At 35.9% G+C, this 25466-nt stretch overlaps 1 protein-coding gene across 6 annotated transcripts in view; it reads right to left on the bottom strand.

Annotated features, from left to right (window-relative positions):
• Nucleotides 1-25466, bottom strand: part of LOC138701923 (uncharacterized) — a 441575-nt gene that overhangs the window by 122811 nt on the left and 293298 nt on the right. For all 6 annotated transcript variants that reach the window (XR_011332723.1, XR_011332724.1, XM_069829287.1 and 3 more), the window contains 2 exons: nt 13774-14163; nt 5074-5437 (listed from right to left, as the gene is read on the bottom strand). Coding sequence is in view for 4 of the 6 variants with exons in the window: in XM_069829287.1 (XP_069685388.1) it covers nt 5074-5437; nt 13774-14163 (754 nt within the window). In the remaining 2 variants the exon portion in view is untranslated. The remainder of the gene's footprint in view (nt 1-5073; nt 5438-13773; nt 14164-25466) is intronic.

Raw genomic sequence — 25466 nt, 5'->3', positions numbered from 1 at the left:
GACCTCATCTCGCCAAATACCATCTCGCAATCACCAATCCCATCGACGCTAAATAACCTTGTAGTTGATACTTACTTACTTAGTTACTTACTGGCTTTTAAGGAACCCGGAGGTTCATTGCCGCCCTCACATAAGCCCGCCATTGGTCCCTATCCTGAGCAAGATTAATCCGTTCTCTATCATCATATCCTACCTCCCTCAAATCCATTTTAATATTATCTTCCCATCTACGTCTCGGCCTCCCTAAAGGTCATTCCGAGGCTTATTTGAAGGATTCGTAACAAGCTGTTTTTTACGGTCATGGGTTGTTAGCCCTTCGCCCAACCCCCAAGGTGGAGGACCATCCCTCATCGGCTGTTCACGACTGCTTATTCAATATATTCACAGCTACCCTCCATATCTGGAGGCCGTCTCCTCGATCCGCAACCTGAGGACGCGCCATGCCGTGGTGATAGGGACCCACAATACATGGTGTAGTTGATACAGCATCGTTAAATAACCAAGTAAAAAAACATATCCTTGCTTCCCAGTATCGGTTAACTTCTAATGAGCAGTGAAGGACTGGACACTTTTTAAGGTATTGTCGGTCCATATTTTCATTCAGGTTACATAATGTGTAGGTTAGAGTTTCCATGATTCCAAGACAGTTGAGGTGTTTTGCCAATATAGCATATTGAATAGGGAGGTGGAAGATGGCAAGTACTGGTACTTTTGCCTTGACTCGCAAGGTGTATTGCGAATGGAGATCTTTGTTTTTCGGAGGTTCTGGCATCTATGTCCTGTATGGATTCTACTTTGAAAAATAGTTTGAAATATTGCGTCACAAATTGGAGTGACAAATGTTTCAAAAGAGTTAAGGATAGTTTTGACTCCCTTCTTGACTAGTACATCATCCTTTCATTGCCAGTAGATGAAATCGATTGTACAACTGTTTCACCATTTTGTTTGGGAAGCTTAATAGTGTCCTGGCAGTTCAGAATCTCTAATAAGCTGGAAGTAAAGTATGGCTGACAATTCGATGATTGTTTTCGAGTCAGATAAAATAACAGCATTTATGAACTTATCTTTATATAGAGTAATCTGATTTAATACCACTCATACTGCTACTATTTCTTCGCCCAAAGCAGATAGATTGTGACCAATTGGCATAATAGGATAACAGGCTGCTGTAGATTGCTGCTACTATGTTTGCATATTCTTCCATTTTTGAGCCGCCACTGTAAATTCTAATCCAGTCCTCTTCAGGGTATCTGATGTTGAAAGTTTTAAAGGGTATTTATTATTCTTCAGCTTTTTTTGTCGTGGGTTTTCCAGTTCTATGAGGATCTTATAATCAGATACCTTCTTTGTCAATGTAACTTTTAGTACCGTAATGAGTTGTTCAGTTCCATGAGGACCTGATAATCATATACGATTTGTCAATGTGGCTTTTAGTAATGGGTTGTTCAAGTTCTATGAAGACCTGATAATGAGATTTTTTTCTTTGTCAGTGTGACGTCTAGTAATAGGTTGTTCAAGTTCTATGAAGACCTGATAATGAGATTTTTTCTTTGTCAGTGTGACTTCTAGTAATAGGTTGTTCAAGTTCTCTGAAGACCTGATAATGAGATTTTTTTGTTTGTCAGTGTGACTTCTAGTAATGGGTTGTTGAAGTTGTATGAAGACCTGATAATGAGATTTTTTTCTTTGTCAGTAATGTGTTGTTCAAGTTCTATGAAGACCTGATGAGATTTTTTTCTTTGTCAGTGTGACTTCTAGTAATAGATTGTTCAAGTTCTATGAAGACCTGATAATGAGATTTTTTTCTTTGTCAGTGTGACTTTTAGTAATGGGTTATTGAAGTTGTATGAAGACCTGATAATGAAATTTTTTTCTTTGTCAGTGTGACTTCTAGTAATAAGTTGTTCAAGTTCTATGAAGACCTGATAATGAGATTTTTTTCTTTGTCAGTGTGACTTTTAGTAATGGGTTGTTCAAGTTCTATGAAGACCTGATAATGAGATTTTTTTCTTTGTCAGTGTGACTTTTATAGTAAAGACAGAAGAAATAGGCGGGTTTTTGGTCTTGTGCGGAAACTACTCACTCCACACTTTCCCTAGCGGTTTATGACCAACAAAGAGACCTTCCTGTAGCTGTGTTCGAATGCTAGTTGTTGACAAGTGCTCGTCTGTGATACTACTGTGTTATAGCTTGTTCGCAAATATATATGTAACAATAAACAGTATTTTTAAATACTAATGACTCATAATAAACAGTATTTTTAAATACTAATCATCCAAGTCATCGCTATCATGTTTCAGTCGAGCCCTGATATCAGAAGTCATACTAAAGGCGTTATTTATCAAATTTGTTGTTTCTTGAAAGAACTTAAAGTTTGTGACGACATTAAAAGTGTCCTATCATCAACGCAGACAGCCACTGCCAAGGCATGTAGTGTTTCTCTACATCGGTTAAGAGAACCTGTGCAGAACGATTTTTTTAATCATACTTATTGTGTTATTTCTTTTGTTAAGCTAAGTTTGCTTCTTAATACATAAGTATGTTTTTATTACGAAACTCGTTCATGCTACAATAAGGTGTACATTTTTTACACACAGTATAAATATATTAATTTTTTGCACTTTAATTTTTAATTTCCTCATGATTCAAAAAGTTAGTAACTGTATAAACGTTATTTAGTATTTACTATTTCAGTACAGTATTCTGAAAACATAACAACAATATACTAATTGTGTGTAATGCAAAATATTTTATTTCTCGTATTAGGTTTACATTCCATGATAATAATTATTACATTTATGAAATGGCTAACTTGCGAAATATTATGAATGATAATATCATGTAAAGTCTGATTAGTGTAATATGTTACTATTCAGCGATGTATGCAATGGAGAAGAAAGAGAAGTGGCCACTATAACCCATTATCTCCTGGCTTAGCTACCTCATTAGTGATGCCTTATTGTTGTCAGTTATGAGTTTGAGACCTGTGTTCGGACAGTTGACTAAACAAAACAACAATATTCAGTAAATCAGGTATTTGTAATTACTAGAAATCACGTTATTATTTTATGTATTCTTTTAAGTTTTCCTACAGTGCAAAACGTGTGAATGGAGGAGTGAGTTATTTGGGACAGGACCATACACCAAGCAGGTTCTGAGGGGTATAGGAGTCGGGGTAGTGAATGAGGGGTTCGCCATACCCGCCTATTCTTCTGCCCCTAGTATAGTAATGGGTTGTTGAAGTTATATGAAGACCTGATAATGAGATTTTTTTTCTTTGTCAGTGTGACTTTTAGTAATGTGTTGTTCAAGTTCTATGACGACCTGATGAGATTTTTTTCTTTTTCAGTCTGACTTCTAGTAATAGGTTGTTCAAGTTCTATGAAGAACTGATAATGAGATATTGTCTATGTCAGTGTGACTTCTAATAATGAGTCTGGGCTTAATATTCAGATAGGTACTTTCTTTATCAATGTGACATTTCGTAATTGGTTGTTCAAGTTCTATGACGAATTGAAAATCAAATACTGCCTTTGTCAATGTGGTTTTTAGTAGTAATCAGGTACTTTATTTGTCAATGTAGCTTTTAGTAATGGGTTGTTCAAGTACTGTGAGGAACTGATAATCAAATACTTTCTTGTCAATGTGGCTTTTAGTATTGGGTTGTTCAAGTACTGTGAGAAGCTGATAATCAAATACTTTCTTGTCAATGTGGCTTTTAGTATTGGGTTGTTGAAGTGCTATGAGGAACTGAAAACCAAATAGTTTCTTTGTCAATATGTTTTTTTTTCGTACCTAATTGGTTGTTCAAGTTCTCTGATAAACTGAAAATCAAATACTTCTTTATGATAATCAGATATTAATTTATTTGTCAATGCAGCTTTCAGTAATGGGTTGTTCAATAATCAGATACTGGCACTTTCTTTCTCAATGTAGTTTTTCGAGTTCCATGATGACTTGATAATCAGATACCGGCACTTTCTTTGTCAATGTAGCTTTTAGTAATGGGTTGTTCAAGTTCTGCGAGGACCTCATAATCGAATAATTTCTTTGTCAATGTGGCTTTTAGTAATGGGTTGTTGAAGTTTTATAACAATCTGATAATCAGATACTTTCTTTGCTGATGTGGGTCTTAGTAATGGTTTGCTCAAGTTATATGAGAACCTGATGATCAGAAACTATTGGCTGAAGACTATGACAAGAAAATTGATGGAGAAATTCGAAATATAGAGATTACAATTAAATTTCAATTAAAGTCAGTATATAGTAATTGATGAGAAGTAAAACTATTATTAGAAGATGACAAAGGGCATAGTGATTATTTGTAATAACATTAAATATTTGGGAGTTTAAATTACAAAATGAAACACAGTAATTCCAAAATAACAAAGAAAAAATTGGAGTTCAATCCACAAAAGCAATGTTGAACAGATAAATATTCAAAGAAAGCAGAATCAATATTTAGGCCCACAAAGCAATATTGAGAAGTTAATTTACGGTGCAGAAACTAAGGACACAAAATTAAAATAAAAATTACAGTCAAGAGAAATATATTTTTAAGGAGGTTAGCAAGATACTCTAAACTGAGTACAATTAGAAATGATGCAATAGGAGAAAAAAATAACTTTAAAAATTCTTGTTACACAGTTACTATACCACAAGCATAATTGTATGTGTTAGTGCTTTGAAGTTATAAATAATTTGTTGCGCTTCTGTGTAATGCTGCAAAAAAGTCGTTGTTCAGAGAATAACTCACAGAGTGAAAATCCTTTGTGTAAAGCTGTAGCATTAAATGGTTGGACATTTGAAGAACTCACCATGCAACACAGCATGTAGCAAACTGATAACACCGCAAAGTTCCACATAGCAGAAGCAGCAACTGTTAGAAAATGCTACATTCTGATTGATTCAGAAGACTACTGCACAGCATTCAACTCTTTCATAGGAAGGGTGACCAATGCAAATAATAACTGCCAAGTGCAATATTACAACGGCCTGGGTACCAGTATAGACATGTAAGCGGACTTTCACCAATCTTTTAATTAGTTTGATTCTAAGGATACAAGCACTGACCTGACAAGAGAAGTTTCGAGGTTCGAACATTACCACTGCTGTCCTTGTATTGCGCCTCGATAAATCGGGCTGGTTTGCCCCATATCTCACATTTTCCCTCTGGAGCTCTTCGGAAAAGTTGCTTTTCGTAGTCCACACGGTAGTTAAGAAGGATCCCCATGAGGCCAAGCACGCCGATCAGGAGGGCCGTCGTCGTGGTGACGACAGGTGGGTGTGCCACCAGGTAATAGGAAGAGAACGTGTACAGACAGGGCACCCACACCAGACAGCCCCAGCAGATGTAGTAACCCGCTCTGTCGAGGATGATATCCAGCGTGCTGAAGTAGCCTGCCTCCCACCAGAAGAACTTCGCCACGAACACAGACTGGAAGGCGACAACATAGGCTATTAGTCATGATTAGTGGCGGAGCAAAATATGAAATTTCATTATTTTCTAAAGCAATCCTGCTAGCGGTATGGCAACAACGATTTTCACGATTTATGATGTACAGAATAAAATTAACGCCAAAAATGTTCATATTTCATAATAAGAGGTGTGATTTTTTGGTATTAAATAAATACGCGAAATGTTTGGAAACTTAATTTCATTGTATTTGCAAAACTGAAATGACACCCCTGGTACGTAGTTATATTTTCGCCACTTGGTGCGCTGCTAGACGCAGAGAATAGTTAGTTTTTGCTAGGCATAACAGGTGGCAGGAATATCAATTTCTACATTAGCGACTCTAGCGTTTGAAACGGGAAAATTAATAAGTTTCGCGCCCTCTAGTAATTTATTCAACCCAGGGTTGCCATACGTACGACTATTTTGACTCAATGTACGAGGTACGACCGCACTCTATGTCGTACGCAAGGGAAAAAAAATAATTGGGAACTTATAATGTTGGTCTATAATTAAAATGAAATTTATGGTTAATTCGTCCCTTTTAAATAAGTTTTCTTCATTTAATATGTCCTGGACTAATATGAAAGAAACATGCTTTTAAGGGGGGGGGGGGATGCTTTGAAAATCGATCTGTAACTATGCTTGCCATGCAAGTCATAATTTGTCATCTTAAACTCTAGGTTTCACGTAGACGGCGCAGTTATATCAAAATAATACGAGTTTAATTTTATTAACTTCCTTGTTTGTTCGATAAAGGAAATCTTTTATCAATTATTAAATAGTACCGCAGTAGCATTAAGAAGTCTAAACGCGTTGAAATTATAGAGGTGTCGGGTTTGAGTCTACTGTAGATGAATTAATTTGATATAATTTTCAGCCGCCGCATTTATTGGCCTATCTGCCGCCGCGCCGGCCAAAGATCAAATTCTGCTTATTTTAAATATAAGACAGTTGTTTCTAACCAAGCGTCATCGTGCACGCCTTACTGCGATGACAGTGTTGATGATGATGAAGAAATGGGTGGTGATTTGTTTCAATGCTGAATGTCATTGTGGATATGAACTATATTATTAGTAGTATTTTTATTTGCAACTAAAATTTACTGGTAGATATATTTATTTTGCGATTCTTTATCAACTGTGTAATGACACGAAGGTGATAATGCCAGCGAAATGACTCCAGCGTCGAAAGTTAACCAGCATTTGATCCTAATGGGTAGAGGGAAAACCTGGAAACAACGTCAACCAGATAACTCGTCTCATCCGGGATTTCAACTCTGGCTCGCTCGTTTCACAGTCAGACGTGCTAACCATTACTACACAGGGATGGACTAGAAGCAGTGGCGTGTGGTGATAAATAATCCTGGTGGTGCACAAATATTTATTATGATTATCATATTATTATTATTATTATTATTACACCCTATTATTATTATCATTATCATTATTTGTACTAACTACTCCATAACTATTAACATATATTATATAGGTATAGATTTACATAATTTTGTTAGTCAAGAAATTGCAGTTATTCAGTTTCCTATGTGGGTCCATTAATAGCAAAGTAAAATATTCAATTTCTATTGCAGCACACCGTAAATAATATTGTTTTCGCTATATTGCGTTTTATAACACAGTTCACACGTTCACAAGCATTCGATACGTGTGTCGCCTCATCAGCCTTAACTGCTAAAAGTCAACAGCATTCTTTATTTCTTTGGAATCTCGTCATAGCATACATGCAAAATGGCTTGAAGGATTTCGTTCTGTATAGTGTTTGATGTGCTATTAAACACTGTTGCTCTTTTCAAATGTTCCTTAAGAGTGCGTCTAATTCAGAACAAAAATTGATGAGGCCAAGAAAAATACTAGCGTTTAAAGATGAGTTTCCGTCATCGTGACCTCTTAAAGCCAACTTAAAAGCTTCACAAAACCGCACGCACATATCTGTTCTTGGTAACTTTATCTTTGTGAAGTTCAACAATCCAATACTAAATCCTATTGTGTCTGTATGTTTGTTTGACCCAATACTGCTACTTTAACATTATTGTTGATGTGTGCAGCTGAAGAATCGTGTTTTTTAATTCTTTCATTCATGTGATTCAAATCAGTCATACCTGCAGAACGATAATCAAAATTATTTAGTTACTACGCACAGTCCTAAAGTCAAACAGAAAATAAATAAAATTCATAAAATGTACTTGTTTTTGTCAATAAATTATCGCCGTCGAACAATTGGCAAACAAAACAAAATACAGCGTCTTTTATATTGTAGCCGCATATTGCTTTTTCGTAAATCCGAATGTTCAATTTTCTTTTCTCTTCTCTATTACTATGCTTCGCCACTTGTAATTTTAATTCACGTGTAGGTGTACCCATCTTCTTTATTTTGATCTTTTCGTGTAAAGGTCTTACAGAAAATTACATATTTAAAAGATTTTGCGCCTATTCATTGTAACATTTGTGATGTAACGATCTAACTACTACTGCACACAGCTTGAGAACACATCTGAAAGTGCTCCTAACCCCTCTTATGCACATTGTATTGCCTCCCTACCATGCTCCAAAGCCTGCCAGTGAAACAGTACTACTGCGCATGCTCCAATGGAACAGTGTGCCGCAAGTGTCGAGCGGTAAACGTAAGTCCCAGGCGTCAACAAGACCAGTACACGTGCAGCGTTATTTTTACATAGTATTATAATAAAGAATTATGTCGTTCACATAGTCTGCTGTAGCTGATTGATATAACTTTAAAAACATGTGTTATTTGAAGAGGTGGTGCACTGCTCCTGCGCTCCTTAAGAGAAATCGCCACTGACTAGAAGTATATTAGGAAGTTGAGAAATGTACGACAATTTTAAATGCTGAAGTACGATAATTTTTATAAGTTAGTACGAGGGTTTCGATTCCTTTATCTGGCAACCTGATTCAACCACCTATGATAGGTGACCAAGCTGAAACAAATTTAATTAATAATTATATATAATAATAAATTTTCAGTCAAATACACTTTTCAATTTGTGAGGTCAGATAATCTGTTACATCACAATATTTAATACGAAGTCACTAATATTTTCGACTTTAAAAAGTCATCTTCAGGTGCATGAGATGCAAACAATTTTTAAAAATAGGTGATAAGTTGATCTAGCAATTAATAACATAGTAAGTAATGCACGTACTGGCTTTTACAATTATATAAATTTCGTGCCTCTTGAGGTAAACTATACATGGTAAAGCTGAACACTGATGCTAAATTCTCGTATGTATATAAGAGAAGGAGGAGGCACAGCATGATATTAACCTTATACAATTAAAGGCTAAGTATTCTCATTATATCGTATCATTAAAATTAAATTTGTACAGTTTGATATTAACTATGTTAAAATGTTAAATATAATGTATCAATTTAAAAGATGGAGCAGCTGTGATGCAAATGCTGTTGGTGGGAGAGCACGCAGTCTAATTCGTCGTGGTGAATGCCATACAATTGTAAAAGCCAGTACGTGCATTACTTACTATGTTATTAATTGCTAGATCAACTTATCACCTATTTTTAAAAATTGTTTGCATCTCATGCACCTGAAGATGACTTTTTAAAGTCGAAAATATTAGTGACTTCGTATTAAATATTGTGATGTAACAGATTATCTGACCTCACAAATTGAAAAGTGTATTTGACTGAAAATTTATTATTATATATAATTATTAATTGTATTCACACTTTTCTGAACCAACATGTCTTTCAAATTCACTGAAACAAATTTATTTTCAGTCGGATGCATACGTATCGACTGAACTTATCTACCAAGTAGATACCAAAAATAATAATGTACTACATCATCGAAGAGGAAGGGTTAACAATCAACCGAAACTCTGTCCAACAACAAGATAGAAGGGCCATGATGATTATTCAACAATGCAGCCGACATATGTGCAGAAGGCTTGCTACTGTTTTGTTCCTAGATTTTGCCTTGTTGCTATAGTATAGTCTGGATCTTCTAACTTCATACCCTGAGGGTGAAAACTAACCATTTTCCCCTATTACTGTATATTATGCTAGAGTGGACTTTAGTGATTTTCTAGTTCTCAGGTTGCATTTATTTTGCTACCTTTGTTTCGAATTGTACTCACATATTACAACTGGCAGTTACTTTCTGTTTCGTTGACAGAAAACTAAAGTTGATGAGTGAACTAAAGCAGATACCGGAGTAGGAGCGACTATAGCAGCAGGAAGTCATGAAGAAAATGGAATTTGAGCTCTCTTAGTTATAGCAGCTATAACTACAAGAAAAGAAATAATTTCTATATCAAAACTACCCTTTAATAATTTGAAAAAAAAAATTCCAACATTCACTAGCGAGTGTTATTTGAATATAATTACTAATATTAATATTATTAAATTGTATTAATTATTCTGACTCATATTTTTATGTGAATTAAATATTTTGAGTTATTCTATGTCAAATGGCAAGCTCGATTTGGTCCAAATAAATAAATAAATAAATAAATGAATGAATGAATAAATGAATAAATGAATAACTGAATAAATGAATAAATTAATAAATGAATAAATAAAAATAAATGAATAAATGAATAAATAAAAATAAATAAATGAATAAATGAATAAAATAGATAAATAAATAGATAAATAGATACATAGAGAGATAGATAAATAGATAGATAGATAAAATAGATAGATAGATAGATAGATAGATAGATAGATAGATAGATAGATAGATAGATAGATAGATAGATAGATAGATAGATAGATAGATAGATAGATAGATAAAATAGATAGATAGATAGATAGATAAAATAGATAGATAGATAGATAGATAGATAGATAGATAGATAGATAAAATAGATAGATAGATAGATAGATAGATAGATAGATAGATAGATAGATAGATAGATAGATAGATAGATAGATAGATAGATAGATAGATAGATAGATAGATAGATAGATAGATAGATAGATAGATAGATAGATAGATAGATAGATAGATAGATAGATAGATAGATAGATAGAAATAAAATAAATAAATAAAATAAATAAATAAAATAGATAGATAGATAGATAGATAGATAGATAGATAGATAGATAGATAGATAGATAGATAGATAGATAGATAGACAGACAGACAGACAGATAGACAGATAGATAGATAGACAGATAGACAGACAGACAGACAGATAGATAGATAGATAGAAATAAAATAAATAAATAAAATAGATAGATAGATAGATAGATAGATAGATAGATAGATAGATAGATAGATAGATAGATAGATAGATAGATAGATAGATAGATAGATAGATAGATAGATAGATAGATAGATAGATAGATAGATAGATAGATAGATAGATAGATAGATAGATAGATAGATAGATAGATAGATAAAAATAGTTTGTACATTACATTGTAAATTTACCCGGTTTGGTGATATCTGCTAATAGTTGGCAACAATAAAAAGACGGCCATATTATAGTCCCATCGCTCTTATTTCCGGCAGCCAATCACGTTGCTGGTCGGCTACATTTAAACGCGTGCGTCTTGTCATTCGCTGCTGATGACGTTATGCACTTCCTGGGCTCGATAAATACTGAATATAATCCCTCGCCATTTTCGTTCTTTCGTTGGCGTTCGCAGAAAGCACACGAGGACGACGTTATTTGCCGCTCAATTATTTGCTCAATTACAGTGCGTTTGATTTATTATCATAGGAGCTACGACATGATAATGTTTAACGGTGCGGCAAATAGATTCCTCGTCTGGTAGCTCGGCAACAAAAGAAGAAAAATGGCGAACGATACTATCTACCTAGACTTTATAGAGCCTTCACTTCCAAAGGCGTAGGCAAAGAGGAGGAGTCACGCCGGGAATAACAGCGTCGCGACGCTGTAAGAAAAATCCTAATGTAAACAATAGCACGTGACTGAAGTGAGGCTTCATTGGCCGCTGTTTGGCGCCATAGAGTCTCAGTACGTGTTCCCGCCTACTGTTGTACATTCTGTTTCATGTTAAACATTTCCTGTTACTCGTCAAGTAGACCTAACCTCACTATTGTGCATCCGTTTGCTTAGGAAACATTTACTTTATAATTATTGTAATTAAAACTCACTTAACTTATTATATACATTTAAGACTATTTGTTTTTCTCCGCTTTTGAGAGGGTTTCCACTCTTATGTTTAATAACCACACACACCGAGGATGCAGAAGCCACACTTCAGTACCACGTGCTTATATGAACAACTACGAGCTCGAGTGACGCCAGCATGTTAAGGTCACATGTCGCTACTTTTGCGGCGATGCAGTACAAAAAACTGCGCAACTCTCGTACTGCGACGTGTGAACAACGGTGCAACCCGAAAAGTAGCGGCTGCCGAACCTGCTGCTCGCTACTTTTCCATGCTGCGCGCAGCTTAAAAGTAGCGACGTGTGAACAGGGTTCTCAGGGTTGCAGCCGCAGCATTTTTGATATCGGTTTTGTTGAAACTTTTGCTGCGGCGGTTGCGACCAGTGTTGCCACCCATGTGCCAATGATAGTTTCATTGTTTGGATGTATTTTAATGTTAGATGTGATGAAAATAAATTATTTGTAACAGTTATTAAATCCACAACACAGTCTGAGCATATTTGCTGACGATATAATTCACTTTTTAAATTTTCTGTAGCGTAGTTCCAAACAGGAGGGTTGCCAACATTGATTACGTGAATATGCTATTGGTTATCATTTAAGTATATAGGCGTTTTTAAAAGCTTTATAGTAAAAATAATGCCAATTTCTGAACATTAGTTAGGACAGAAAAGCAAATAATAGATAAGTAAGCTTTCGCATGAGTTTATTAATAATGCGAACATAACCACAAAATGTATATTGAGAAGTCAACACGGAGATGGAAACCTGCAGCATGACTGCGGCTGCAAAAGTAGCGCCTTGTGTGTGAACAGACTCGCAACCTCCAGTTGCAACTTTTGCTGCACTCGGGTTGCGCAGCACGCTACTTTTGGCTTAAGTGTGAACACGACACGCAACTTTTGCAGCTGCAGTACAAAAGTTGCGCAGCAAAAGTAGCGACGTGTGACCGTACCTTTACAAGAACAGTAGAATTCAATTTTTACTTTCAAATAATACAAGATTATGGTTTCCAAATACGAACTACAGGGACATCATTTTATTTTTACTTCAATTTTTATTGTACCTGCGTTTCTAAATGTACTTGACTCCCACCCCTTTTACTAATGTCCTTGCTAACATCAGTCACACAAACTTACGACCGCTGTTGCTAGCAGTGAAATAAACAGTACAGAGTACAGTGTGTTTCAGAAATATGTTGCGTTTTCTATAGAAGAAAGAGCTTATATTATTGAAGTTTATTTTCACACAGGTATCGTGTGTAGCATAACTGAATTTATCTGTGTGGACTGAGCACAAGTGAAGATTAGAGTTACCGAAAGTACGGTTCCCTATAATATGGTGCGGTACTTAACAGCATTATTTAAACAAGAGTTTTGTTTTATTGTTTGTAAGTATGAAGGACGATGATGGAAACTGGAATTACAATATAACCGAATGTGAACAACAGTTTTTTTTTCACAATTTCCTGATTATATCATTACGCAATATTTTCGTAGAAATGTCACTAATCTGGTAGATAAATTTAGAGCAACAGAGTGTACAGAAAGGAAGAAAAGTGTAAGATGGCCAACAAAGGTGACAGAAGATGCTGTAGACGATGCTAGAGAAAGGATGCAGCGAGATCCTAATAAGTCGGTCAAGAAGTTAGCTGTAGAAATTGGGGTTTCTTACGGAAGTGCTCACAAAATTCTCAGGAATAAATTAGGTTAGTAATATGCTGAACAAAGTAGACATTACATAATGCATATAATCGCCTGAAGAATTGAGTTTGTGAAAAAGATTGTTACTATTCTACTGTTTTTTTTTTATAAAATACTGTAAAGTAATGACCAAACTGAAAATCGTAACACTATATTTCCCTGTAACATAAATGGATACACTACTTTTCTCTCCTCCTTTAGCTAGTAAAATGATTTGTTTACATATTGCACTAGAAACTCCAAACTCCTGTAATGGAAGGGGGGTAACCGTGTTTCCGAGTATAGCCAGGTTAATGTTAAAAATGTTAGTAAAAAATAAAGTGATGTCCCTGTATATTCTCCTGCGTCTGTGAGTGTTTCGTCTGGGAGCCAATCACGGGTATGACAGCAACGTGCTTGTGTTTACATTAGGATTTTTCTTACAGCGAAAACAGTTATAGTTTTCAGGAACTAATTATACGTGACCCCACTATACCTGGAGTAGGAGATTGACTAGAGTTGCGGCGCTGAAGCCGTGGCGCTGGACGCCGGCCAGGTAGAAGGCGAGGATGAGCAGCTGCCAACCCATCATGCCGATGCGGCAATTGGTGAGCTGCTTGACGTCCATCCCCAAGATGCGAGGGTGCAGTTCCAGCCCCGTGTAGAACTCGTAGAGCAGCGGGCGCGAGGGGTGCTTGTCTTCGGGGTGTGCAGGGCTGATTTTCCCTTTGAGCAGCAGCAGGGCGCAGAGCGTGAGGGCCACCACGTTCAGCGTGCCCAGCAGCTCGGGCATGTTGCTGAAGATGGCGCCCGACAAGTTGGGGTACAGCGCCTGCGTCGTGAAGAAGCCCACCAGACTCGCCCAGTAGTACAGCACCCCATTATCCTGCACACAGTTCAAGCCCCACTCCGATCAAAAATCATGTATTCAGAACACCGTTTATTCTAATAACTAGGGGGCGGATGTTGATGAAAAGTCATCTTCCTATTTTTCAAATTAAGACGATGCCTATTAATATAGAAATCCTTTCTATGTTAATATCAACGTAAAAAAGTAATTTCTTATGTTGCATTTTTTGCATTTTTTTTTTTTACGTTTTTGAACTACAGTAATAGGTCATTTTTATTTTTTTTTCCAGCATTTTTTGTCATTTTTAATACATTGAAGAACTTTTAGACCATTTGGAATGCATTTTACTTTCTTCTTTACCGATCGGTCTGTTAAATCATTTTCTAACCAAATAGGTCAGTAGGCACTTTTTTAATAAAAAAGCCGCCCTAAATAAGGGTTCGAATAGATCGGCCTACTAATCAATTCATAAAGAATAATCATGAAAACCAATTGTGTGACAATTTGAAAGGAAAATGAAAACATTAAGATAAATGGTATGAAAACAGGAAATCATTTACAATAAAAGTTTGTTGGGTACAAATGATTACTAATTATAGCTAAGGATGATTTTAACACGTGAGATCTATGGCATCAATCGTTGCATCAGAAATTTTATATTGTTTAAGTTGATTTAAAGTTTCACGTGAGATCGTGCCACGGGCGCCGAACATGAGCCCAAAAACTGACCAATGTGTGATGTGGTATTGTGCTCCGAGATGCTGACAACAGGGCTCATATATGACTTGTTTTTCACGACACACCTCTTGTGGCTGTTGCTCATGCATCTCAAAACGGATTGTGGGATCAAGAATGACACCCTTATCCTTCTGCCGATGAATTATGATGATATCAGCCCGTCTAGTAGAGCCATCAGAAGAGACGCAACCAACCTCCTCATAAACCTCATAGGAAGCATTCTGACGGAGTGAAGCTGCGATGAGAGAACGAACCGTATTATGTCTGTTGATTCGGAGCAATTCTCCATGATGGCAGAAACCCAAGACGTGAGGAAGCGTTTCTTGCTCGTCGCATCTTCTGCAACGGGTTGAGTCAAGAGTTCTACCAGGGAGAGTAGGTACATGTATTGTATTACAGTTCATCTTAATGGCTTGCGTCCACTGACTGCTCGAAAGTCCCTTTTTGGTTGAGATCCACGAATTACCTTTCTTCCAGTGAGAATAGAAAACAACTCCCAAACCTTTACTTTTCAATTTGCTCCATTGATGAAAAGAATCTTCAAGCAATGCTTTCCTTAGTTTTTGAGAAGAAATACGTTCAGAGCAATCCAAGGTAATTGGTAATTGTTTGATGCAATGTTCAATTTCGTTTGGAAGATTTCGAGTGGCTGCTACATGAGGATTGTCAACGTGTAAAAGTCTTTGACAAATATTTAAGTGCTGAAGGTAAGCTTCCCACTGGGCTTTAAAGATTCCTAAACCTCGCAGTCTTCTTGGTGCATACAACATAGCATTCGGGGTGTCATTAGGAATGTTAATTATTTCCTTAACAGCACTGCGAATTAATTTGTCAATATCGGATACAAATTTCACTTTAAGATCTTTTAAAGGAGCACATTGGAAGGAGTAAACTATATGAACTGCCAGATATATTTATTTAATATATTTATCTTTTGGTCCGGCATGGTGAAGTGACCTACTAATTAAGATTTTTTGTCAGTTTTTCACTCAGTTCCGCCGCATTAAATTTTATTTCATCATTAAAAGTAATGCCAAGATATCTGATGACTTCATCTGATTTGATGCAAGATAGTTCTTGTCCATCGATCAAGGTAAGGGAATCAGAGCAGAGAAACTTCCAGAAACACAATACAGATGCAACATTCCCCAGTCAACTAAAGTATACAATTCAGCATTGCCACTGAAAGAAGAAAGCAAAAGGACTTGCAAAATTTAAGGCAGTTTATTTCTGAGGAAAGTAGGATGAATTACCAAACTTTGTTTGCGGACAGTAATAATCTAGAATCTAGATGCATAGGAAGAACATGAAAGTGAGAGAAAAAAAACAGAATCTGTAACATTAATCAGACTGTGTTAATATTTTAATATTGTTTGTGGTTTTATTTGTGTATTTTGATGTGCTTTGTGGTAATTTGTGATTTTCTGTCTCATATATTTGAAATTTAAAAAAATGTAGCAATGTTAATCTTAATAATAAATTTCCATTTTCTCGTATATACCAATGTTTTTAAGGGAATTATGATATACTTATCTTTTTTCTTCACATGGCTCATATTTATTCACTTTTCTTAATTCATACATTATGAAAGTCAGAAAACCACTAACTCCAGCAGTGTTTATTTCAAATTGTAGTGTAAGATAATGTAAAAATGTAGGTTTTGAAGTACGGTTTTTAATTGATAAAGAACGTAATTTTACACAATATTAATAGATAAATGTATACGGTCTTACTAATAAAAACTCTATATTTAGACGTTTAACTGTCTTATACTTATACAATGAGTAGCTCGTTTATACGTCGTGTGTAAAATCGTTACTAATAATCACTACATACGTTGTGTATAACAGTACAACTGTTACACAGCTACGTCATAGTTTCGTCATTACTTCGTTACGAAAGGTAATAAAATATCTGAGGTTCTGTACTGCATCCGGTAGAGCGCTCTAGTGTGGGGTGTTAAATATCGATAGTACAACTGGCTCTAATCGATTACCACACTACATTTTGGTCAAAGAGTACAAGCTACAGCAATATTATTCTAATAATTCTATGATCTTTGGTTTGTTCTTCTGTGGTTACAAGGTAACCATCATCATAAAATGACAGTCTATACGAACAGTTGTTAGAGGAACGGCCATTTTTTCCCTATATAGAACGCTTAAACAAAGGTTTTCGTGTATATAATTACTGCAAAGCAATTCCCACTGTATAGTTACAGCCTGTTCATACGTCCATAGCTTATTCACGGTTTATTAGTAACGTTTTCTGTCTCAACTCTGCATAAGTCTCGTATAAAAACTATACACGGTTTATTAGTAAGACTGATAATATTTAAAGTTCGTAAGAGCAATAATAAGTTTTTTCTCTCGTCTATAAAATTTGGTCTATTGGAGTTAGGAAGTTTTTGATTTCCCTGTCTCAATTATAATTTCATAAACATCAGCTCTCTGTTTTCGTTTCCAATCATAAACATGTCTCTAGGGCGTGCATGTTGTTCCTCAATGGCCAGGGCGCTCTTTTTCCCACTACAAGGCAGTGTTTCGTGATAATCGTCAGTCATTTGTGATGGACATGTGGATGAATCTCATTGTACTGCAATTCTTCAGCAGTTGACGAGACAGCATAATTTATACTGATGAGTACTGCATATTGTTTATATTCACATAAAATAATTGAAATATAACCAAATGTTTTTGCTTTTTTTTTAACATATTTTCCCGATTTTAGCACCTAAAAATCCGACCCCTAGTGATAACCTTTGTTTTTGTATTAACAATGGTGGAAACTGGAGATCGCTGCGATAAATAAGGACGAAGTTTCAACTATACACAAACATTAGAAGACCAACTGAATGCAGTAGCGGCCCGCGGTTACAAAGGTTGGTAGTTCTGCATGAAAAATAGTGTATTTAGCAAACGCAAGCTGTTTATTGCATCTAAATCGGATGACGCGTGTAATTACAGCCCCTTCTCGAAGTTGACTGTGCACCCGAAATTGTACTCCAACCATCCGTGCGCTACACCTCTCCCACCTGGTACAACTAGTCACGTAGTGGAGATGTGCCCCACAAGCTTTTCTATTTTTTAAGTAAAATTAACTAAATCTTTCACTCCGGTGTTTGTCCATGTATTTTCTCCTATAAACAGAATACACTGGTGGGGGAGAAAGCGTTTTCATGAGCGCAGCAAAAAACCAATCGTTTCCATTACACATTTCGGATTAAAATGACTAGTAGGCTACAAGATTTCCTCGACTTTTTCCAGAAATTTCAATATTTAAATTTTGTGTAGGACGTCCTAATTTCTTAAGTTAACATGCAATTTCTCTTTTAATTTCGAAAAGGTTTGGTCGGTTAGGTTTTCATTTAATTCATTTTTAATATAAAATATTTCCTTAGACACACTGACTAATCATATCACACCACCCACAGTACTATAACACACTGGAACTGTACTGATATACAGTAGTCCAGAAGCCTATGTGTTCTAACGCAGGTCATAAAGAGATAGGGGTGTTGACGGTTCTTTTGTATATTCGGAGAGAGCTGCTTCGGTTGCAGCTCTAATGCAGTCTTATGGGACGGTGAAGAAAACCAGTTTTCTGCTGCCGACTACCCTACGTTGAACTTCAGGAACTGCCGATCACAGATCCGAAAAGTACACTACAGCTAAAATTCTCGAGCAGTTAAAGGCTCCTACAGACAGTAAAATCTCGAATCGAAGGGGAACGGATTGGAAAAATAAATGAAACAATGAAGTAGATTACATAAAAGCATGTTTTACATTTTTAATTTTTTCAAGTCTATTTAAATGGCGGTTCTGCAGCTCTGCAGTTCTTATTGTAGAGCCGCCCCTGACTGAATGTATAGCCCTGTTTAAAACGCAACGCTACGTACATTGATTTAAGTGGCAATGTTTATAATGTTCAACCGAGCCACGCCCTCTTTCCCTCGCTCCGCTCGTACGTCTGTGTACACTATGTATACAAGAACAACTTTGAAGCCGGCAACGCTTTAATTTCTTTATTATTATTGCATCAACTTCCAACGTGTCTCCCTGCCTCCTGTGTACTATTACCGAATTCACAGCCTGTGTTTTGAGCTTAGTGCACACACACTGGATACCTGAGCAGCTGAACGCAGCAGCTTACCTTCAGGTCTTCAGAACAAAATACTACTGCTCATGGTGAATGTACCCCTCGCGATGCAAAGGGACATGTGGTTCCAGCATGATGGAGCCCCAACGAACTTCACTCTTGCTTTGCGAGCGCATATCAACAACACCTACAGGGAGCGGTGGATAGGTAGAGGGGGACCAGTTGCTGGTCAGCACGATCGCCCGACTTAAAGCCCGTCAATTTTTTCTTTGGGGACAAGTGAAGAGAGTAGTGTACAGAACGCGTTGATACCAGAGAGGAACTGATTGTGCGGATACACGCTGTCTTTGATCAACTTTTCACCAGAGACTACAGGTCATGTAGGAGAGAGTTCGACGGTCAATGTTACAAGGCTGTTATGAATGCAATGAAGTTCAGGGTGGACACTTTGAACGCCTGCTGTAGTCCACCGCTGTGGAGTAACGATTAGCATGCCTGACTGTGAAACGAGCGGGTCTAAGTTCAAATTCTGGTTCGGACAAGTTACCTAGTTGAGGTTTTTTCCGTGGTTTGCCTTCAACCCAATCAGAGCAAACGCTGGGTAACTTTCGGTGCTGGACCCTGGACTCATTTCGTTGGTATTATCACCTTCACCTCATTCAGACGCTAGATGATCACAGCAATTGATAAAATGTCATAAAGACGTAACCAATCAAAAAACACCTAATGTAAAATTAATCTACTTCATATGAATTGTACAATTTTATATAGCTTAACGAAAATATATTTGTAAATTGAATTAATTTGTTTACTATGATTGTGTATGTTTGTATAGTTTGGCTGATGAATTGTATATGCTTTTAAAATGAATAGTAGTCTGTATAGCTCTACTGATGAATTGTTTATGATTATAAATTGAATTAATCTACTTGATATGAATTGTACAAATTTGTAAAGCTTAATAAAAGTATGCTTGTAAATTGAATTAATCTGCTTACTTTGTATTGTGTATGTTTGTATAGTTTTGGCTGATGAATTGTACAGGGACATCATTTTATTTTTACTTGCATTTTTATTGTACCTGCATTTCTGAATGTACTTCACTCCCACCCCTTCACTAATGTCCCTGCTCCCGTCAGACACACAAACTTACGGCCGCTGTTGCGAAGTCTTCAAGCAGTGAAGTAAACACTGCAGTGTATAGTGTGTTTCAGAACTATGGTTGTGTTTTCTATAAAAGAAAGAACCTATATTAATAATATCGTACTAAAAATTATATTGAAGAAACGATAAATTCAATTGAGAGAATCTGCTTCAACATGTTTTTAATAATATGCGTAAAGAATTGAAGCCTGCATTGTAATGAACGGCAACCATTTTCAGCAACTTGTTTAAAAATTCAGATTAGCTTATTTTGAATTGAGGTGGCTAGAAGCAAATGAATGCTAGTGACATTTGTAATAACATGAGTTAAGTGCATCCAGTGTAAGCTAAAGTATCTAAAATTTTAGTGGCAAAGGGATATTTTAATCGCATCACACATTAAAATTAAAATAAAAATTTCACCGGTTTTACGAAAGCTTAAATATTTAAACCCCATTTTCTCAAAAGTAACTTAAGTGCACTTACAGCCCTTTACTTATGACCCCCTCAATTTAAATGCACTCTCTATATTGTATGTTAACATCAATAATTAATATGCTAAATAAAGTAGACATTACATAACGAACATAGCCGCCTGAAAAGTTGAGTTTTTAGAAAAAAAAATGTTACTACTCTACTGTATTTTGATAAATTCCGTAAAAGTGATGATCAAACTGAAAATCGTAATATCGTATTTCCCTACAACATAAATGGATACACTACTTTTCTCTCCTCCTATACCTAGTAAAATGATTTGTTTACATATTGCACTAGTAACATCAAACTCCTGAATGGAAGGGGGCAACAGTGTTTCCGAGTATAGCCAGGTTAATGTTAAAAATGTTGGTAAAAATAAAGTGATGTCCCTGTATATGTTTTAAATTGAATAGTAATCTGTATAGCTCTATTGATGAATTGTTTGTGTTTGTAATTTGAAGTAATTTGCATGATATGTGTTATCAATTTCTGTATATCACAACTGATTGAATTGTTTATGCTTTAAATTGAATTAACTTAGGCCTACTTGTTTTGTATTATAAATATAGCTCAACTGATGAATGATCGTTTGCGTTTGTAAATTTAATAATCTGATTGCCTATTTATTGTATATTTTTAGTAGAGCCATCGATGTAGCTCAGTCGGCAGACTCGCTGGGCTGCCGATCCGGAGCTGCGTTCGGGCTTGGGTTGGATCCCCCTTTGGTCTCATTGAATGGTTTCTTCCGAGGTTTTCCCCAGCCGTGGGGCTGAAGCCGGATGGTCTATGGCGATTACCTGGTTGGGTTTTTTCCGAGGTTTTGCCCAACCAAAAGGCAAATGCCAGGTAATCTTTTGGCGAATCCTCGGGCCTCACCTCATCTCACTACATGTCGCAAAAATATTGCAAAAAATTGTAAAAAAAATTGTAGAAAATTACAAAATTGTAAAACTGTAAAAATTGTAAAATATTGTAAAAATTTGTAAAAATTGTCATATTGTAATATTGTAAAATTTTGATTTGTTCCGCATCTTAAATCTTCATTGCTCATGTAAGATCTATGTAATATAACAAATGAAATGAAATGAAAAAAATGAAACAGTATGCAGCAATGTAAACTGTACCTATATTAAAACTATATGGCATTGAACTTTATGGAAGTAAATTAAGTAATTCATTGTCTTATAATTTAAGATTGAGTATCTGCTAAACGACGCGTCGGATTGCCCGACAAAAAATTGTCCTCTATGCCGAACTTATCATTCCTTAGGGTGCTATTCATAGACATTTCGCAGCACGCGCTACGAGCGTACTAAGCTAGCCCCGGCTATCCACTGGTTACTACTACAGAATTCAAATCATATTCTATCGCTAACACTGGTTTATGAATACGAAAAACGCTGATCATCCACCGGAAACCCGCGCTAAAAATGTCTATGAATACGGCCCTTAAGAGTTTAGTGCAGAAGTCCTGAATCACTTTGTATGTTACAGTGTTAATTTTAATCAATTTATTCTCGTTTTTGGAAATGACAACACTTAACTCATTACTCGCGGGACACAATTTATAGAGTTTACCGCACCATACTGGTGGGCGTAAATCTAAAGATCACGAAAAACATTGTCCCTTGTCTCAAGAGTATTCTATGCTTCAAAGGGAAGCACTTCATTATGATCGGCAGATAACACTGAGTGGACTACATAGACGTATTTTGCAAATAAATGTAACACAATTAAAAGTTTAGGTAGGCCCTATATAATTATCTGAAATACATAAAACGAATAAAATCAGTCCTGGGATCCTGTCCGCACGGCGAAGCTCTGCGAAACGCTAGGCACCACCAAGTACGATCAATTATAGCCACTGCCCTTAAACATGCCGATTAAACACCTTTGGAGAAGTACAAGGTCTCTCCGTCACTGGCAGCACACGGCGCATAGATATAACAGCTTTCAAGGAATCTACAAGATCTGGATACATACTTGATCCCACTGTGCGTTTCGAAACGGATGAGGAACAGCCAGCAGAAGTGGATAATGAAAAAAAAAATATCTACAATCCTACTATTTCCTATTACCTCAAAAAATACCAGCTAAAAGAGCTTGAAGTAATCGGACTTCTGGTTGGAGCAAGAGGTACCGCTACTCTCTTCATGAAAGATGTGTTTAAGAGGCTTGGAATACCTACATCTACAGACGTGGACAAATTATTAGATTAAAACTTTTTTCTTGGAAACATAATATAATTCGTCATATCAATATCAGTATAATTCACACAGTCTCTGTTGTTGTAAATATGATTGTTTACATCTTCTGGTATATTTTTCCAATGGTTAAGTATATTTTTTCTGGCTATGTTGGTACTACTGGTGTTTTAATTATATAATGCAGAAAGTCTGTTCTCCCATGGCCTGCAAGAAGACCGGACATGAACGAAATTGAAAATCTGTGATCTATACTGAAGAAGAAAGTGAACAAAAAGAGGCTTACAACAAAACATGGACTCATTTAAGCACTGTCTGATATCTGTCTAAATGATGCTGATATTCAAAGAAAGTGTCAAACTTTGGTTTCCAGCATCCCTGACAAAATCAACGTGTTAATGAAGAATAAGGGAATGTTCACAAAATATTAGTAACCTCCAGACTCAATTTTCTGTTCATTATATCTGCGCAAAATACATTTTTCTTCATTATTCCTACCGATAAATACAGCTTCGTTGCACATATAAGTAATTTAGTCTAATAATTTGTCCACGTCTGTATTATTCCGATTGTAACCTTAGCTGCATTGAAAGGATCAACTGCTCTCCTGAAGAATCACCTATATTCGAAATCAAACTAAGTTCAGTAGCATTCTTTACTTTTTTGTAACACTTACCTTTCTAAAAATAGGTATATTTTCACTAATCTAAAAAAAAAATTATTTGCAGTTATATACTTGTAGGAATTTCATTGTTAAAACAAAATCAATGGTTTTTCATGAACTTGTAAAAATTTCTATGGTTAAGTACTCTTTGTCCCTTGTGGCAGCTCACGAATGGTGAGAAGATATATAAATTAAAAAAAAATTACAAATTGAATTAATTTAAATGTGGATTCCTGATGAGAGGATCTGCAACTCTGATCTCAAATGGACTCTATTTAGTCCCTTTCCATCCTGCATACGAGACTTAGCATTTGTTCTTGTCTGGGAATTGCACAGTATTAGAAAAGAATGAAAGTAAAACAAACGTCACATTACTTCAACGACTATTAATAACAATAGCAGTAATAGACAATTTGTATCAACTTGTTTTATTCCCAATCACATAATGAATGCGAAACTGAGTCTAATGGATTGCTACATTTATTTACACTGTATGTGGAAACTTTCTCAAATGATTTTATTTTGAAATAATATGTACAGTGTACTGTAATGTTTTGAAGCACGTGCGGGATATAGCTGTGAAACACGGAAGTTATTCTATGCGAAGTTTTGTCGCAGTAAACACCAAGAAAATGCAAGCGCCGCGTCGTAGAAGATATCGCTAGTCAAGGCGAGGCAGCAGACTTCCAGATCGTTGAACTGCACATATCTTCAAGCTCAGCTCTTATCCATTGTTTATAGGAAAACATTTTTTCCTTCTTCATTATCGTCTGACGCATTAAATGGCAATGGATTGAAATTCCTGACAGAACACATGGAACTGATAAAGAAACGAAGACAATATTAGTGCAAGTATCCTCAACGGAAAATCTCATTTTCTCTCCTATAATAAAATTCCATTATTTCTCTAGAACTGCCACCGATAAAGAAAGTAAGACATCATAATGTATTCTCAAGACACAAACTCCACGGAATGCGTAAGAACAAAATTATACGAAAACGGCAAACCACAGGCCATTCACCCGTTGAAGTGAACTTCAGAAGTTCCTTCTGGAGACGTGATCTACCAAGACCAATTTTTGTAGTTTATGTTGATGAAGATAATGATAATGATAATGATAATGATAATGATAAGGGGTGGTATGCATAAGTTGATCTATACGATCTTTATGCATAAAGACCCATAATAAAAATTCCTTCCTGCGCACAGTGGTCTAAAATCCATATTTAGGAGGACAAATGTAGGAAAATGACATGTAAAAAAATGAAATTAAACCTTTAAATTATTTTTCGTATATAACTAAGTAACACTAAATTGATTATCTTAATCAGCGGAGGTGGCTGCATAGCGAGATAAGGAGCCGGTAACATGCCACATTTCGCCTCCCAGCTTTCTTAACTCAGCAAGCGCCGCGAGTCTGCCGTTTTCTTTGTGTTGTAACTCTGTTGTAAGTGGTCCATTCCATTCATATTTGGTACCAACGTGTCAAGTAGTTCTTTGAGTATGTAACAATGTTTGTTTTTGTTACATTTAATGTTATTATAGCATGTCAAATTAGCATGAATGGACACGGGACAAAATAGAAATATAGCCATTGAGTGCAGACTTTGCAAAGGTAGAGAAAAAAAAAAACTTTGTTTCGTCCAAAAATCATTTTTTAACTTCCTCCAGTATTTACCTCCATTTTAAATCTAGTCTTATGGTGCGCAGATTTGCAGAAGTAATAAATTATGAGCACTATTCTTTCGAGGTGCAGTAGTGCAATTTTTCTCGGTTGCAGTTATTTCAATATCTGTGAACCAAATCTGCTTCCGCAGTACAATTAAGGGAATTCAAGATGACAGCTTATTAATTATGTATCAAATAAGCTTCCCGAGTGCCCAAAGGGTGCAATAGTACCTAAAATGTTACATTTTCCCCCATAAGATAATTTATCGCTGGAGAGCAAGAGGATAAGGAATATGCGTTTTTTTAAACGAAATGGACATTGGCTTAGTGAGTTACTTATTAAATT

The sequence above is a fragment of the Periplaneta americana genome, chromosome 6, assembly GCF_040183065.1.
Source record: "Periplaneta americana isolate PAMFEO1 chromosome 6, P.americana_PAMFEO1_priV1, whole genome shotgun sequence".
Classification (NCBI taxonomy): domain Eukaryota; kingdom Metazoa; phylum Arthropoda; class Insecta; order Blattodea; family Blattidae; genus Periplaneta; species Periplaneta americana.
This window is presented reverse-complemented; position numbering and strand designations above follow the sequence as displayed.